A 19,641-nucleotide genomic window follows, 5' to 3' on the forward strand; every position below is an offset into this window, starting at 1 on the left:
GTTTTAGCCAGTAGTGGCAAATTTAAACTAGACAAAAGTTGTATAAAGTTTGCCGCTACTGGCAAAAACCGGCTTTCCGTGGAAAACATTACGTCATGAATATCATGAATTCCCACATTGCCAAGTGTCAGGGTCGGATGACAGGGCGGTTTGTTTCCATATATTCTTTAAATTAGATAGGTTGTTCAAGTTCGAAATCAGTCCCGTAGTCTCTTAATTCTTAATTAGCGCTCACGATTTATCACGTTCATTCGATTTTTTTTTTGTGTTGAGTGACTTTTATTCTTGATATTTCTTTCCACTTTTGGTTAAGATAGACTATTTTCAAACGACGAATTCTTGTGAAAGGTTGATGGTTTTCTCAGCTGTACAAATGAAATAAATATATACAAAACAATAATTCCAAATCAAGTATTGAAAAATATAACGGCATATGATGAATATCGCCGCCTACCCAACAGTGGAGTGAAACCCGGGAATTCTATTTGTGAAGGCTTACTGCTGAGAATTCTAATGTCACATTTTTTTACTCATACATTTTTCATGAAAACATGGATTTTCTAAATACTGTTTACGGATTTTTTCACGTTTTTCTTTCAAGTTATAATTCACCGAATTTGTAAATATGTATTTTGTAGATTTTGCTTTTTCACTTTCCCTTGATTATTTAAAAAAGCAAAAATTGTAAAAAAATGATAGTGCTAAAAATACAAGCATGACTTTGTTTAGATAGATTTCATTTTTGTGTGTTCTAACGTATAATACGGCTGGCAATATTGGATCTTTTTACTCTTTCAAAATGGATCAGATTTTATTTCTATTGGGTGACAGTGAAATGAAATCTTTGTTATCAACGCGTAGAAACAGTCCAACGCCTTCACGTAAAGTTTCAACGCCAGGGCGTGGGTATCAATCACCTACTACCTCCAATCATAAACGACATAAAAGCGTTCCCAACACTGCTGGCGTGACGACTGTGTGGTATGCGTCAGTTGTTGACGAGTTAAAAAGAAGGGAAGAAGAAAATAAGATACATACGATAGATGAACAAAAAGCGGGTTGTGAGAAGGTACTTGTTGTAGTTTCACTTTATTTTCTTATAAGAATTCTTTTTAAAAGAATCACAAAGGTTCAAATTTGCAACATGCTAAGAATCGTTCAAGAACAACGCTGAGCCTTATTTTTATCCACAATCTTCTTCAGATTACAGTTTTTCTGCTTTTTTATCCACAGTCCAAATCAGGCGAATAGCCTAACGCTTCAGTAGTCATAGCTGCCATAAGTGCTCTTTTTATGCGCTCTTTTTTTCATTGTGATGCGCTCTTTTTCTTTTCTCGGTTCACTCTTTTCGTTCGCTCTTTCTTTCGGTTCAATCATTTGCTCTTTCGGTTCACTCGTTCGCTCTTTCGATTCGCTCTTTTCGTTCGCTAATTTGCTCTTTTAATTTGCTCTTTTCCTTCGCTGAACGCATTAAGTTCGCTCTTTTATTCGCTCTTTTTGTTTGCTCTTTCAGTTCGCTCTTTTTGTTCGCTCTCTATATTCGCTCTTTCAGTTCGCTCTTTGTTTGTCAAATTATCAGTTTGGGATTTTATTCATCCTGCAATATCACTCCCGCAAAGTAAAGTTCTGCAAAGTAACCTTTTCCATCTTACAAGTTTATGGTTTGTATCCAAATGCCACAAATGATTTGGTCCCTGTACATTGTAAACTCTGAAGTGTAAACTCTTTTTTTCCTCGCTTTTAGACTACCATTTTCGACAACCCGTTTCAAGCTCAGAAGCTGTCTCGCAAGTTTGTCTGGTAATTTTGATGCTTCTTTCCTTTAATTTAACAATTCTCTCAGCATTACCTCTCCACAGTGAGGGAATTCTTCAACAAGCCTTATCAACAAGACACCTAAATCCTCCTCAGAATAGCATGCAACTTTTGGTTAGCCTGATAATTTGCCGAACAGAGAGCGCAAGAGGGAATAAAAGAACGAATGAAAAGAACGAATGAGCGAATAAAAGAAAAGCGAATTAAAAGACCACACCTAAAGAGCTCATAAAAAAGCACATAAGCGAACGAAAAGAAAATGAGCGAACGAAAAGAGCGAAAGAGCGAAACGAAAGAAAGTCCGCCTAGTTCTTATGCATAGGTATGCTTGGATGGGGCAATTTATAATACTTTCTTGGTATGACAAGCCTTTGGTTTCTACGCGAATAGAGAATACAAATGCAATTTTCGACGCATGATTTAGGCATACGATATTTTTGTGCGATATTGCGACGAGAGCAAAAGATTAGGTTGATGAGCGAGGGGTTCCGCTTATTAATAGAAGGTAACTCATCAGAGAAGAGGGTGACCAAATCCAAGTTTTAAGCGAAGTTTTAAGTTAATTTATTAAGGATAAAACCATTGTAAATTGAATGGGGGAAGGACTGGAAGGAAGGAGACACAATGAAGTGGTTATCTTACCATTTGTAACTCATACAGTTAAACTGTGATGTGAACGAAAAAGTTGAAAAGAAACTTCTACAGGTGTTGGTAGTTCGACGTTTTATTATTTGACACGCTCCTATTCGTATTCGATAATATTGAATCTCACCGTCAACGAGAAACTCTCATAAATGACACTCTATATTATAGCTACCCCCAAGCAAACCTTATTTATTTGATTATATGCACCAATACAATGTCTTTTCCGGCATTACTACGGACGGGCTACGGACCCAATAGCTGATTGGTTGTAAGTAACGTATTGACTGATTTACGTCACACACTTTCAACCAATCAGCTGTTGGGTCCGTGGAAGACATAATTGCAATGGTGCATATGGGGGCGCATAGTGCATATCATGAATTGAGATCTGGGAATCCTGGATGATCAGACTACAATGTTACGATGGCCCAGAAGGCTCAAAACACGCACTTCTAGTTTTCACGCACTTCCAGTTCTTATAAAATTAATGAACTAGAACTGTCTAGGGTCAATGGCCCAGAAGGCTCAAGTGACACTGCGCACTTCTGACTTTTTGTCACGGCGGAAAATTTCCAAGCGAGCGGCCCGCGCAATGAATTTTTTTTTGAAAAAATTTCTTGCTGGGCCAGATAAATTTGATAAAAAAAGTGAAAACTAAAAATTTAATTTTATTCATTGTTTGACGTTTCGGTGTCTTCTTTGCACCATGATCACAAGTATAGTAAAAAAAAAAAAAAAATGAATTTCAATTTACAACATTCAAAAAAATCACAAAATTAAAAAATTACTACCAGGTAATTACAAGTTGTTAAATTTCACAAAGGAACGCATACATCCTAAAAGAGCTCAAGGGGGAATGAAGAGACATGCTCATTCAAGTCCGGTTTGAGGTCCCTTATGATCAGCGTTTCTTTTATATAAAGCTCTTCATCGATCCGATAATTACTATTATGTAAAACTTTCATATTATCTATGGAAAAATCATGATTTTCAGTCATTATGTGAGTTGTAACCACAGGAAAAAATTTTCGATTTCCAAGGTTGGAAATTTCAAGTTTTCTTAGTTGGAAAAAAGATAAAATCCAATGTAAAATCCAACCTGAAAATGTGGGACATTGTCCAAGGTTGGAAATGTTGCATTTTCCATGTCTTGGAATTTTTGAAAATTCAGTTGGAAAAAAGCCAAAATCCAAGCTTAAACAAGGTTGGAATTTTTAAAAAATTCAGTTGGAAAAAAGCCAAAATCCAAGCTTAAACAAGGTTGGAACTTTCCAAAATCGAGGTTGAAAAAAGCCAAAATTCAAACTTAAACAAGGTTGGAATTTTCGAAAATCGCGGTTGAAAAAAGCGAAAATCCAAACTTTAACAAGGTTGGAATTTTTTAAAATTCAGTTGGAAAACAAGGTTGGAATTTTCGAAAATCTAGGTTGAAAAAAGCCAAAATCCAAATTTAACAAGGTTGGAATTTTTTAAAATTCAGTTGGAAAAAAGCCAAAATCCAAATTTAACAAGGTTGGAATTTTCGAAAATCTAGGTTGAAAAATACGGTGGCCCACAACTGTCACTCTAAATTTTTTATTCTCACGCTATTTTGAATTTCGTCGCTCCATTTTGAATTTCGTCACTCCATTTTGAATTTCGTCGCTCCATTTTGAATTTCGTCGCTCCATTTTGAATTTCGTCACTCGATTTTAAAATTTTTATCCCGCCAATTTCAAAATCGTAAACAAAATGAAACCATGGAGATTGTAAGGTAAAGCATGGTATGGGGAATATGGTTGTGTTGTATGCAGATTGAATATTGAAAGGTGAAAAGTCACCAAAGTCGTTGATGTTGTACTGTGTTGCTGTTTTCTAGAAAGGTTCGATACGAAGCTGCTAATCAGAGCGATATGCATGAGGGGTATTTTTTTGCCAATCACTGACAACCGACAACTGTAACTGACTCTGTCTGCTTTTCAAATTTCCAGTCAGTCAGTCTCAGTCTTTCAGCTTCTCAAATCAGCTATTCAGATTTCTATTTATTCCAGATAGCCTTAAATCAGGCATCAGACCAGAGGTAATTAGAAATTAGGGTTGTGTCATCCCTAGCCAAACGCACTTAGTAAACTTTTGAGCCATATATGCAGTAGAGGGGTGGCGGGTGTACTGCTGCTATTTTGCGGTTTGTCATCATCATCATGATGTCTGATATGATACCAACTGCATGTTTTCTCCAACTTTTGACAAAGGAAGAACACGTATAAACCATTTTTCACTTGTTTTTGGTTTGCTTTTGTGAGCTCACTTTCTCACTTTTGAAAGATTTTCAGCTTGAAATCAAAGGTAAAAGCCAGACGGGCCAGACGATCTCAATCAACGAATCAACGATCGAACCAGTCAAACCAAATCGAACGCAATCGACCGATTGAAATTCGATTGTCGAACGCAATCGAATATCACCGCAATTTTCAGATTCGATTGATATTCAATTGCATTCGATTGATGTTCAATTGCATTCGATTGCGTTCGATCGTCGATTCATTAACCCCCGGATTGTTCATCGCATAATTTCTACGGGATGGAAATCGAAAGTAATTTCATTCGGCTTGTGATGTTTCAGAGCTTGGATGTTGGGAAGCTGCAAGAATAAAGCCAGACGACCTCAATCGAACGGAATCAACGATCATACCAGTCAAACAACAATCGAACCAATGGAATATTACCCAGAATTTTGACGTTCGATTGAGATTCGATTGCGTTTGACAATCGAATTTCAATTGGTCGATTGCGTTCGATTTGGTTTGACTGGTTCGATCGTCGATTCCGTTCGATTGAGATCGTCTGGTAAAAGACACAAAAATTAAGGGGCATTTGTCTCCGTATTTATTTAAATGCAGTTTGCTAGATTCAACACCTGAACATAGTCATGCCCTGGCAATTCAAATTCCCATTTGCTGTTTGTGCCTCAGAAGAATCATCCCCGCACCAATAAATGACTCTTACACAGCAATACAGCAGTACGTCTAAAGTAATTCTTGCAGTGATTGAATTTCGCAGTTGAGAAAATCTGCTAAATTTTAAGGTCACTCATGGGACTTACCGTAACGTGTAAGTTGGTCTAATATCGACATCGGTCTCCTAATTTCGACACCCTTCTACACACAGACAGATAGGGATAATAAAAAGGTCGGAATCGTTGATAGACTAAGATTCTTTCCTCTCTGGTGGATTAGTTTTAATCAGCGATTCCAAACTTGACTTGCTGTTGTTCATTCTCTAAAGAAGGGTGTTGAAATTAGAAAAGGGATGTCGACATGAGACCAACTTTCGGTAATTTTCTGGATGATTTTTTTTGTGAGAGAATTTTTTACCAAGTCATTTTGCTGTTTTACTGCCGACAGCATGTTAGTTGTGAGATATGCATTATTACTACTACAGTAGCACTTCTGGGTGATTTGCATGAAATTGATTCAAAAATTTTAAACTTCTTTTGGCGTTTTTGACCTCTAGGGGTCAGGTTTCAAGAAAAGAATAGTTTCATCACACTTTACTAGCTATTTTCCTGTTTTTAATTTTTTCCACAGGTTTTACAGCTAAAAATTTGTCCTATATGCGACAAAATTGTAGCAATGTTAACAGCCAATGTGAAGGGAAAATTTTAATTCAGAACCAAACAACTTTTGGGAAATCTTCACTAACCTTTTGACTTTCAAGCAGTTTAAAAAAATAATAATACAATGGTTTTTTGCTTCAACTGTGGCATTGATTGTGGCGAGAAGGCAAATTTTTGTGGTGGATGTGGAACAAGTAAGTAGTTTGATTTGTAGAGTCCCCACCAGGTCTGTCTTTTTGACAACAGATTGAATCTAGCAATTCCTTTGTTTGCGATTGATATTTTTTTCAAAATTTAGCGGTAAATTTTAGTTTCAATCTGTCATTTGTGTAAAAAACAGTCGAGCCGCTCAAGGCCGTGCAACTTTGGTAGGATTTGTTGGCTTCAAATCCTACCAAAGAGATTGACTTCTAGCCCTTCGGGCTTATACTTCATTGGTCAGGAGTCCCTGCATTGAATTTCTAAAAGCAACTCGTCAGTCCTGAAAACCAAATTTGTATTACAATCTGGTTTTCCAAAATCATTTTCAAATGCTTTTTGTTCGAAAAGTTTTAAAATTTAAAAAGACAAAAGAATACAGAAGCAACGGGGCAATGAAAACAAAACAAAAAATGGATAGAACTAAAAATATTTTTTTGGGTTGACAAGAAATAAGTCATCAAATGAAAAAGACATGCGATAACTAGGATATACTGGGTGTGCTTTAAAAGACGCCCCTATTTTTCCAAGTTTAAGGTACAAATTTAGTTAACAATAATATTACAATAATAGTTAACGGGCCTTTTTCAAATTTAGTACAGGCTCAGAAGAGGCTGTTTCCAATCATTTCTCAAAATTTCAGGTAGATTGACCAAATACAATTTCAATGATAGATTTTTTTGTAGATGATGTTCATTTTTCTCTTGTTCACAGACCAAAAAACTGATGTCAAAAAAGTCAGATTTTTTCTTTCCTATTTGACAATCATAAACAAACTAGAAATGAAATCAAAACGTCGAAAAAGCAATAAAATATTTGAAGATTAGCTAAAATGTTTTTTAATGAAGATCCATTGCACTGCTGGACAGTTTGAAGGCAGCTCGTGAACTGTTTCATAGCCTTGCGAATCAGAGTAAGATCAGACGCACACTTATTCCATACTGACTTTACTTTCCGAATCATCTCTTCTTCTGATATGAATGGGTTGTTTAAACGACCTTTGTAGACTTCTGCCTTAACTCGATCCCAAAAGAAATAGTCCAGTGAGTTTGAATCAGGAGACTTGGGTGGCCATTCGTTTTTATTTACAAAGCACCTGGGGATGGTTTCTTTTAAGAATCCTTGGATTAGATTGCTAGTTTGGGAGGATGCGCCATCCTGAATGAAGATCCAATTTTGCCGTGGATACACTATGGAAAAAGCCTCATTTTGAGATGGTCTCGATAATTCTTTGCATTCACCTTCAACCCTTTCTTATTGACATAGTTTGAAAGGGGGTCACTACCCCTACCCTAGGTTCTCCCCTATTTTAAAATTTGATGCTACCCCTTTCAAATTTTTCAAATCCTACCATGATTATACCGGTGAAAAAGCAAGAAAAAATAAAACTTTAAAATAAAAAATCATTTTGAATCGAATGTTTCGAACATACTAAACAATAAAGAAAGAAGACATTGGATTGCATTTTAAATCAAAAATCAAACTTCTATTTTTGGGAAAACACAAAAAATCATAATTGACATCCCAACCCCCCCTTTCTAGATGAACCTTCCCCTTTCTGAAAATTTCCCCCTTTCTACAAAAAATTCTCTTACCCCCCCCCCTTTCAGAGATTTGTAAGAACATTGTTACCCCCCTTATAAAGGGGGGTGCGAACTATGATCAGTATGATTGACAAAAATCGGTTTCGTAACCATGTCATTGCAGCCGAAATCATGACTGATGTTTTATGAACCCTAACTTTCGATTTTACAATCATATAAAATAATTCAAAAAATAGGGAATGCCTTAAAATCATACACACAAAGACCAAAAAATATGGACTGAAGTTTTTACTTCACTGATTGGTTATCTGAGGTAATAGAGATGGCGCGTTCTTTAGAAAAAGTAACAAAATTGTTTTTACTGCATCTTTATGACCCACCGAATCAAATAAGAGCTTGTAAAAACTGCAGCTTACCCAAAATATACAACCCACAAAACTGGCATAGTGACTTTCCATTTGTTTTCACATGTTTTACTAAATAAGCTTTGAGAATTCTTTGCATACCACCAACCCATTTCAGAAAAGTGCTCAGGAGTGGTATTTTCAGGACATTTTGACACCCTACCATATTTTGATCTTCTTAGATCCATTTTTTTCAAAAGTACTTATCTTTGCAACATAAAATCCATCTTCAAGGGACCCTTGATTGTGTATGTTGAACTATTATCAGTCTTTGTCCTGCATAGCTTATGCTGATTTTTTCTTTTCGTAGGTCTAAAGTTGGAAGATGACAGTTCAGAAGTTCAAGACAGAAGAAGTTCAGAAGTTCAAAACAAAAAAGGTGAATTTAAAAAATGCCAGAAATATACCGGTTTGTTTAGTTCATTTTGGAAAACTTATGTCCATGGCAAAATAATTTTTCAAATTTTTTTTTATTTAAGATCTTTGAGCTAATTTTTTTGTTAATTAAATGTTTCTGAGTGAAATCGGTATCGAATGGGGGTTTTTTACCCGTGCGTGAGTTACATAAATATTTTTTGGATTTAAATACTATTGTTTATTTTGTAATCACTCTATTAAATTGTTGTCTGATTTTTTGATTTCCATAGGACCTACAACATATCCAAGGGTGCAGGAGAAAGAGCATGCCAAAGTTCATGATAAAAAAGGTATCGAGTTTTTAAAAGTGTAGAAACATAAACATAATCTTAAAATTCAAGATAACATAGGATAACATGTTCCTGCCAGCCGACTGACCTTGATTGCTACTAAAAGCTGGAAAGCATTTTCCTAATTTGATAATTTTGTGCTTTGACAAAAAATGCTTCTGTCATTAAGAATAGAAATTTAAAGTAAGCTTAACCCTCTCCCCCGCCTAAAACCCAAAATTAGGTTCTCTTTGATGTTTTCCTGAAATATTAGTCTGGCTGAAATTAGACAGGAACCCGTCTGCTTATTTCTTTTAAATCTGATGAATACTTGACGGGTCAGAGCTGTGAGTCCGATTTTGGCCTAAAAAAAATTACAGTGGGAAATTCGAATTTAACGCTGTCCTCACTTACTAAAATAAAAACCAAATTTCGGAAGTTGCGCTTTCTTTAAAAAAGTGTGACCAGTGAAACAATAACAGGATTTGATTGGCTGTGTTTTCAACCGTTATTAGGATATGGGAAATTCAAACTGTCAGCCCGTACCATGCTATTATTTCGCCATCAGTATATAGAATAAGAAATCATAGCATGGATCTCCAGGCTAGGCTGAAATGTGATAAAACATGGGTGAACCTTGAAAAAATTCCGCACTATCTTTCTTGGTACCGTTAGAAGCAGAATTTTATGCATATTAAACATACTCAGAGCCTCACAGTGAGGCCCTTGGGAAAAGCTTTTGGTAAAATCAAGCCTTAAGTGTACTTTTTTGCCCTAAAATTGATAACTTTCTGAGCACTCTACTGGTTATCAGCAACGCTACAAACCTATCAAAGCTATTCAAAGTATTTCAAAGTCAGCGCAATCTCCACGTGCTTTCGCCCAAGGGCTTTCGATGGCACTGTTTAATCATTGTGGTTTTTAGAAATAAAATTGGGAAATCCCCTCCCCACATTTTAGAGACAGGGGCGTTTATTGATTGTTTTAAAAAAAGGCAACTACCATTGCTAGCGAAGCGCTTTTAAAGGGTTTTATAGCGAAAATGGGCCTTAAAAGTTGTTTTTCACCAAATATTTTCCCCATGGGCCTCACTGTGAGGCTCTAAGTATGTTAAAGTTAGTGCGGAAATTTTTTCAAGGTCGAATCTTAATTCTGCCAGACTATATAGTAAGTTTTAAGTAACTTAAATCTTATTTATTCGTACAATAGGTTATTTAGTGCAAAAAGCTGGGGAAAACAAGGGAAGGCAGAAACACATAAAAATTAAAATTTGCTTAAAACACTACGCCTGACCCTGACAATTTTTTTGTTGTAAAGGGGACTCCTTCCAATATTTTACTAAAAATAAAGGCAGGCAAAATACAAAATCATATACACACCATATTCAATTCTGCATACAATCATATGGACAAAAGGTTTGTAGACTTCTGCAATATTTGCAAAATACTTCAATATCGATCAAAAACATGTTCCCAAGAGGTTCTGTGTGCTTTCCAAACCCATCCAAAGCTATTCAAAGTCTTTGAAAGTCACCCACCGCAGTCTAACCACAAGGGCTTGATTAACTGGCTTACACCAGTATCGAAACGCTGATTTTTGCTCAAAAGCAATTCAAAAGCAATGCAACGACTTCCAAAGTGTTTTTCTTAACTTCCCTCCTTTTTCTTAACTTCCCTCCTTTTTCTTAACTTCCCTCCTTTTTCAGACACATTGAAGAGTCATTCTGCTCTATTTCTCATCATTTTCACTGAAATTTCATTTGTCCACAACCTTTTGTCCATGATTGTAATATTGGTAGTGAAAACTGATGTAAACCCTTGGAGAGGGTAAACCCTTGGAGAGGGTCTATGTTTCAGAAACTATTTCTTACTCTTTATTTAATTTTTGCCATTTTTGACTTTCTAATGTTAAAAAACCCTCCCCTTTGGAGACTGTTTTTGATTTTGACTTTTTGTTGTCTTGATAATTTCTAGAGACTTCTAGGCTAAGAAAAATCACAAAAGTAAAAGCAACCAAAAGACGAACCATGAGCACGAAGCCTAGGAAGGAACCACCCCGTGTGGTTCAACAGGAATGTGCCGTTGAGATTAGAAAAACGGGTCCTAAGGATGACTCAGTTTTGATTGTTTTTTTGCTAAAATTTGAAAAAAGTTCCAAATTAAGACATTTACTATGGTATTTGAGTGAAATTGTGTGTGAAGGGCTTTACGGACGCAGTTCGACTCACAATCCTGTCCAGATGTGACGTGAAGATAAAAAAAAGTGATGCAGATTTTTCATAATGGGGATTCTGTATATTATTTAAATTGTCGCACTCTTGCGCTGGAGAAAATATCTTTTGGCGCAGGGGGGGGGGGGCACGCAGTTACTACAAGACATGATGTGTAGTAAGTGCTTTTTCAACACTTTTTTTCAGGACCACCACCCTTTGCAGTTACTACACCTTGGTAGTAACTGTTTTCTGAAAAGATTTCCAGGTACCACCCCTGTTTTTGAGTGATATCATCAAAAACATGCTCGAAATTACCCTAAATTGCGATTATTTTTCAACCTAAAGCCATTTTGTGCTAGATTTTCTTTTGATTTACTTGGTTAACAGCTGTTGAGAACATTTTAATGATAATTACGGAAAGCATAATTTCAAAGTTGGGTCTGAGAAAAATTTCAAATTTTTTTTCGTCCATTTATAACAAAAATATTTTTTTTAACAAAGAATTGAAAGTTCTTTAAAAAGAATTAAAATATAAGCACTTACTACACCAAAAGTGCTAGTTTTAGTGTTTGGCACCACCCCTAAACAGCAGTTACTACACTGTGTAGTAACTGTTTTCATAACTTCTAAATACAGTACCACCACGGTAGTAAGTGTCATACTGTCTTGTAGTAACTGCGTGCCCCCCCCCCCTGTTTGGCGGCAAACCTATTCTTTAAGGAAGATAGAGTGAATCAACTTTTGTCCTGGAGGGAAGTGAATATTTTCACCTTGAAAAAATGGGGGATTTCAGAAAACTTTATGGAAAGTGGGGGTAGAAAGAGCAAAAATTAGGTATAATAAATAGATGATTGAAAATGTGTCTATTTTTCTAGCATTCGTGTGGTCATTGCAGGAAATTGTTATTTTTGTTAGGTTATTATGGTCCTAATGGGGAACCCCGGGAAATGGGTAGGTGGGGGAGAAGACCAAATAGGTAGTTTTAGTCCTCAGATGGGGGAACCTGAAAACCTGAGGGACACCATGATCCAAAATACTCTGCGTTGAAGGTTTTATCAAATGCAGATGAATGACTGTGTTTTTTATTTTACTTTATTGTTTTCTTTTTCTTTTAGGAAACGTGCTCACTTATAAGGAATTCGCCAAATCGAAATCTTCAGCTTGGTTTCAGCGAGTTACAAAATCAGGGAAAGGAAAGAAAAAAACGGATGATGTTGGAATCTTTGTTGGTGTCTTAGCATGGCATAAAGGTGGTATTTTGAAAAAAATACACAAAAAAAGAATTAGTCTTAAGCTATCTCCAGAATCGACTTATGATCAAACATTGAAACTTGCGAAAAAGAGAATAGAGGATTATTTTCCTGGAACCTTGGACTCCGAGGAACTGTATCACCTAGCTTACGAAACCGGAGTCATTGCCTATTTTATACCAGGAACGACTACAGATTTTATATTGTCAAAGTACAGGGAGGACAGTGGAATAGAATACAAAGATATGAATCTTTGCCTTTTATCTGATACAGATAAATTAACACTCGAACACATTGAAAAAAGTTTGATGTCAAAGAACCATGAAAAAGACGAAACGAATGACGAAGACAAAAATGACCAGTGTCCGCCAAGTAAGAGAACAAAATCTGACTTTCCTTACTATGATGAAGAACCAGATTTTTCAAATCTAGATGGTTATCTGTTTACACCCATACAGACTGTCCATCCGTTTTCTAATGATGCCGTCGACCAACAAGCTGGGTCATCCTCATTTCAATCCTCTTTGCACTCAACAGACTCACAACATACCTCTTTGCCATCGACAGATTCACACCCAGACAGTACTTCTGTACAACAAGCGAGAACACCCTCAGACCATACCGCTTTGCCATTGCCAGATTCACACCCAGACAGTACTTCTGCACAACAATCCAGATCAACCTCAGGCCATACTTCGTTGCAATCGGCAAGTTCACACCCAGACAGTACCCCTGTGCCGCAAGGAGAACCAATCTTAAATGTCCCCCCTGTCCAAGTAGAAGAGGACAATCAAGCCAATATTTTGAACAATTTATCCAAAAATGTTAATTATGATGAGCAATTTTTTTTGACCTTGCAGAGAAATTTTTCTCTGAATCGCGCGATTTCAGTGTGGTCACGACAAAAAAAGCAGAGCCCTACAAACCGTTTGATGGTGACATATATTGGGGAAAATGGTATTGATGCAGGGGCTGTCACAAGAGAATTCTTAACTACGTTGATGGCCAAAATTGGTACAGATTTCTTTCCTGATGGAGCACCGAAAGAAAGTATGTTGGACGTTCAAAATTGTAATTTTCTTTTTATTGGTCAAATGATTGCTGTTTCTTTGTTGGAAGGTGGCCCCCCTCCTACATTTTTTCATGAGAGTGTTTATGATTTGCTTGTTGATGATACGATAAACATAAACAAATTGAATTCAAATCACTTCACTGAAGGTGACAAATTAATTTTTCAAACAATCAGAAATGATCCTACAGTTGCTTCCGACATAATTATAGAAAATGGATACACAGGATTGATTAATATGGAGAACATTGATGCTATTTTACAAACGATCATGATAAGTATAATTTCACGCCGAAAAACCTACTTGTCAGAAATCTCAAAAGGTCTTGAATTGTTTGGCCTTATGAATGAACTCAAACTTCATAAATCCTGTATGAAATCACTATTCGTGCCGTCAGAACACCAAGAAATGGACTTCAACTATTTATTGTCAATTATTCGTCCCCAATTTGATTCTATTGGTACCAACAGAAGGAAGTTTCAACAGGATGTCTTAGATTTCTTTCAAGATTTCTTTTGTGAAATAGAAGACCAAAAAATTTCTTTACCAGATAATCTTGAGGTAGCAGCTTCAGCTGAGCTCGACGACGAAACACCAATGAATCATCAAACCATAATGTTATTGTACCTGATCTATCAATCAAAGGAATCTTAGGGTGGTTAACGGGCCAAAAACATAGGCCACTCTTCGGTGAACCGTTATCAATACCCTTAAAATTCGACTATGACTGCTACTCAAGATATCCAGAACATACAATTTGCTACCCCTACGTACACGCATGTTCAAGAGAATTTTCATTGCCAGTTAGTCACATTGAAACATATGCAGATTTTAAGAACATCTTTTTGACCGCCCTCTGTAAGGGACAGTCCTTTGGAAGGCCTTAAAGCTTGATTTTATATTTTTCATTTTATGATTAAACGTTTTTTATTTTTTTTATTTTTTTGTTTTACTAATTAGTAATGTGACTAATTAGTACAATAACAAGAGTCTTTTTTTTTGTATTGGCTGTGAATTTTTACCCCATTCGTACGAAGTTGAAACTTAAAGTATTTAAATAAATGACTGTTTCGGCCGCCCCCGATAATCTTTTCTGAAAAATTTAAATGCTATGATTTGTGCCAATGTTATCTAAGGTTTTTATTTTCAAGATACAGCCAGAATTTGAACATCATAATTTTTAAATAATTTAAAGAAAAAATCAAGATTTTTTGAAAATGTTTATCTGCAAACTGTTATTATTTTATTTTTAGATTGTTTTTATTTTGGTACGATTTGTGTGCACGCGTTTCGTAATCAGACTTGAAGGGACTGGAAGGGAGATTAATTAGATAGTTTTTTTTATATTTGCCCTACAGTTACCTATAATGGTTCCGAGGACTTCTCCAAATTTTTGGATCCCATTATTTTCCTAGGCAGAGTTATTCGTAAACCAAAATCAAAAGCTATCAGATTATGTACTTTTTATTTGCGTCATTTTCTCAATTGGCATGAAAAAATGCTTTCTGACGACATTTGAAGCGACATACAGGGTGGACAAATTATTGTCCATATTGTCAACAATATTGTCAATCAAAGAATTTGTTCCTTCTTGAGCAATTAATACTATAAGAATTGTATTTATTTTTTCTGAATTTCGCCGAGACACTTCTCTTATACCAAGTCCCTGAACCTTGAAAAAAAAGTATGTGATTGAAATTCGGAACAGAGGTTCAAGCATCAGTATGCCAATGTTTACCAAATTCTTCTGGTACTTGATTTGATAAGAAACATTTCTTAAGTTCAATCCCCTCCATAGATTATTATAGAAACAATAGCTTCTAAAGATGTCACATTTTTAGAATTCCTAGGGCAGCGATTGCTCTGCAAATAGCAAATCTTTAGATTGACCACATTTTTCTTCTCTACCCTGTACTTTGGAGACATAAACATTTTCATTTTTTTTGACTGGATGCCAGCTGTGCAATTTTTAAATCAATTAAGCAGATTTAAGTCATGTTTTACCTCCCAACTATCATTGTATAAAGTTTAAATGTATGCAACGTATTTGTGCAGAATTGTTATATTTATTCAGCTTTCTTTATAAAAGCGGGTTTGCTTGGTACTTTTAATCGAATACCAAATGAGAAGATTTAGCTTTGATCAACTTTTTATATTCTTTCCCCAATTTTGATACCCGAATCGTTAGATATTCATTAGTTTTGTCAGGTTTCTGTCATGATATTTACCAAATATAATTATTCATACATAATATCTCTTACAATTCACATACCTATATTTTAAAGATATTAATGTTATGTTAAAAATTATTTGGTATTTTTTATCATTTTTTCGTTAGAAATTCATTAGATACCTATATCTTTTAAAGATGTTTATTTTTTCATTAGAAATTCATACCTATTTTTTATCATTTTCCGTTAGAAATTCAATACCGTCATTCTTTTAATTTAATCCTCGTCCTGAAAAATAATTATTTTGAAGGGGTCGTACTAATAATAAGTGGAAATAAAATACCTTTCAAATTGAAGTTGATTGTCGTACTAATACTTAGAGTAAAAGAGGTATCGAATCGTATTAAATTAGGGGTTGAAAAATTGAAAACACCATTTTTGGTACTTTTTATGTATTTTTTTCTTTCTTTTTCAAATTTTATTCAAAATATACCTCCTTTTACTATAATACTATAATTAGAGGAAAATTTGACCTTTATCGTACTAAATTGGAGGAAAATCCGAAATTTATAATTATGGACTCTCACTAATAATTAGAGCTATAAATTATTTCATTTTGCCAATATAATTAATAATTCGCACTAATTAGAGGACGGATTAAATTAGAAGAATGACGGTACCTATATCTTTTAAAGATGTTAATTTATATATAGATATAATATACATACATTATAGTCTATTTTTGACATAACTTTTTCGTTAGAAATTCATATACCTTATAATCCAGTCCATTCGGCCAATTTTTTTGTGCGATTCGGCAGAATTTGTTTTGGCGATTTTATAAAATAAATTTTTTATAAATAAAATTTTGGCGAGAATTAATTTTTACGACCCATTTTTTATTAAATATTTAAGCTTAAGAAGGACGGAAAAGGGGGCTTTTAGGCGAAATAGAGACTACTGTGAAAGAAATTTAAATTTGGCGAGAATTGATTTTGGCGAATGGCCTAGAAATCTTAATTTAGCTGGAAAAAGTTTTGGCGAACTTGGCGAATTTTTTTCCGCCAAATTTTTTTCTCTTTTAAGCTATTGTTTTTGTCACCTGTTTTTTGTAAGCTATTATTTTTGTCACTTTTTCGTTAGACAGTTACGGATCCTTCTTTTTGATTTTCTACAACATTACATGATTTTGTACGATGAGCATCACTTGCTATTAGCCTTGATATCCAGCCAGTAAACTTGTTTTTTGACGAAAAAATTTGACCCAAGTAAATTCTCTACAAGTGGAGTTTATAGGCTTCCAGGCTACATTTTCAGCCTTTCGGACTATTTTTTAATTTTTAAATCCTCCTTCAGTCTAGAGTTTGTACTCAGAGTTACAAATCTACCCTTCTAACCAACTGTACTTAGAGTTTACTGGGTAAAGCAATTACAATTCATTTGTGGTTATAAAACATCCTGGGGAATTTCCGTTTTGTCTCAAATAAAAATTCTCAAATTCTGATGATGAACATAAAAAAATTAAAAACTAAAAATAGATTTCCGGAAAATTTTTGTAAAAGCTTCTATTTCTAAAAATCTTGAAAGCAGTGGTGTTTTACCAAATTTTCATTTCAATTTTTCGTTGAAAACAGTCATGCGTTAAGAGTTTAATTCTTTGCGGACAATTGTATTTTTTGTAAAAGAGGGTAATGGTAACGTCATTTTTATAATCACCAAACAATTTGTGAAACCAAAGTTTTATCTTCAAATTCCTTAACAAATTTTCTGATTATGGTCAGAGGCCTAGAGAACATTTAGAACTTAGAGACATTTTAATTTCATTATAAATTGATACGTAATATATTTTTATCCGTTTTATAGATCATTTTTAGACCTTTGTCGTTGCGTTTACAAACATATGAGGATTGAAAATCAAATTCAGTGTGCTTATGCCTTTTCCTACCCCGGCTTATAATATATTTTTTGAGTGTTTTTGACAATTTTCCTAAGAAATTGGGTGTTTTAGGGCCCTACGAAGCCTAAAATGTTCTTAACTTGTTCTTAGCATTTTGGCCATCGAACCTTTATGTTCTTACATAGTTTGTTCTTATAAAAGAATTTGTATACCGTTTTTCTTCCAGTAAGCACCGCCCTGTAATAAGCGCGGCATCTTCTATGTACTAGAAAATCAGGAGAAAATGAGATTTCAGTACAGAAAACATTACGATACAGTTCTCGTATACGTTACTTATCTACGATAGAACATCAAATTTTATAGCAAGAACTCCTCTCTAAGGATTTCACCCAACTAACCGATCGAATTTGAAGATAAGGCAAAAAACTCAGAAACTTGAAATCTGAAATTTCAAAATAAGTGCTGCCTTCTAATAAGCTAAAATCACGAAAATTAAATTAGCGCCGCGTCACTTATCAGAGGAAATACGGTAAACGAACGTGGGCAACACACTGGCTCAACCTTCCCTTTTGTGCAAAGATCCTGGATTTTCTGGGTCGTTTTGCTCGTGACGTCATAATTTCAGTTTTGTGACGTTTTAGTAACTTCGAGTTATTTGATAAATTTTTCCCGTTTTTTGCGCCTTTATATTCAATAAATTGTATCAATTTTGCTCCATTGTCCCAAGAAAAATCTCTAACCCATCTCCCTTGTGTTATCCATATATCACCTTATTGTAATCTTTAAAGTTTTTTTAATTTTGATCTTGTCTGGAAAAAATTATACCATTGAAATTAGAAATCAAGACTGAACTATCGTCATTTAATTTCTGTTACAGTTTTAAATATTTTTCCTACGGGATGGGGGTTGGTAATCGGAAAAGCATACGTACGCGGAAGGGGGATACTGCCAAAGCGTAGGTGAGCCTTCAAAGGGGAGGGGGTTGGATGAGGTCTAAGAAATTCCTATCAGTTCGCAAGGGAATTTTTAAAAAGTCTCTAAGATCTGTTCTTGTCCTTCTGAATGTGTTTGCCTGAATAGCAGCTGAAAATTTTCCATCTGTTCTACAAAACATTTCCAGTAGTGTCTTTATAGTAATTTAAGACTTTTGAACCCTCCGGGGCCATCCATATAGTACGTACGCAGTGAAGGGGGTTTAGCAAAAGCGTACATCTATTGTTTAAATGACATCATTTCTATTGTTCTCTGCGTACAAGGGGGGAGGGGGTATCAAATTTTTGGAAAATCTTTGCGTACGTACTATATGGACGGCCCCTCCCCTTACTGTCTGAAGCCGTTTAAAAAGTCGTGACCTGGAAATTGTCGATCGGTTTGCATAGATATTTAAACTGTCTGACTCGGTTTTTTTGCTCAATCAAGGGCCCCCCTTTACTACTAGTCGATTTTTCAAAGTGCTCAAATAAACAAACTAATCTGATAGAGCTCGAAGAGCTGAGTAAGAAAATGCTAGAGAAAAAATGGAGTCATGTGCTTAGTTTTGAACATCTGTTGCGGAGCTAGGGCCCGTCGAAGTCTTCAAAATGGCCTCAATTTAGCGCACTCCAAACGATCAAAACTGTATTCTCCCAAGCTAAACTACCTTAATTAACGGGCCACTGGGGGCCCATGAATTGTTCCTATTGACGCACGGGCCACCGGGTGGCCATAGCTTTGTAAAAGATTTTAACAGTTTTCGCGCCAAAATACAATAACATGGTTTTGAATAATGATTTTGCAAAATTTCCCGTAACCTGCAAAAAATTTTCGATAACTTGTTTACAACTAGAATTATAAAATTCAATGTTTGTTGTAAATTTACTCAGGCTAAATCTGAAGGAAAAATTGCTCAAAAATTTGAAAAAATTTACTCAATTTTGGAAAGCTTTTGACATGAAAATTTTTTTACTTGGTCAGTAATTCAATTCTCTAAATCATATTCAATTCAAAGTTCAATGCGCAAAGCAAATGCCTTTTAATTTTTTTAAAAATCAAAGATTTGCCTTTCCGAAAAAAAATTGCCAATGTTTCGGTCACGTGACCAGTTCAGCCAATTTGAATTTTATTTTTGTTTCAAAACCCTTGTGAAAAAAATGAGGTAACTTATCGAATCTTTTA

The 19,641-nt window shown here is 35.1% G+C and overlaps 1 protein-coding gene and 1 pseudogene across 1 annotated transcript in view; both read left to right on the forward strand.

Moving 5' to 3' along the window:
* Positions 1-263: 263 nt before the first annotated feature.
* The window catches only part of LOC136808235 (regulator of G-protein signaling 7-like), a 35,255-nt gene continuing 15,877 nt past the window's right edge, over positions 264-19,641 (forward strand). The window contains exon 1 of the mRNA XM_067064769.1: positions 264-1,069. Within this exon, the coding sequence (XP_066920870.1) occupies positions 800-1,069 (270 nt within the window). The 5' untranslated portion in view covers positions 264-799. The remainder of the gene's footprint in view (positions 1,070-19,641) is intronic.
* LOC136808234 (uncharacterized) lies at positions 6,024-15,228 on the forward strand (annotated as a pseudogene).

This window comes from Clytia hemisphaerica, unplaced genomic scaffold (genome assembly GCF_902728285.1).
Source record: "Clytia hemisphaerica strain Z4C2 unplaced genomic scaffold, Clytia hemisphaerica genome assembly, whole genome shotgun sequence".
NCBI lineage: Eukaryota > Metazoa > Cnidaria > Hydrozoa > Leptothecata > Clytiidae > Clytia > Clytia hemisphaerica.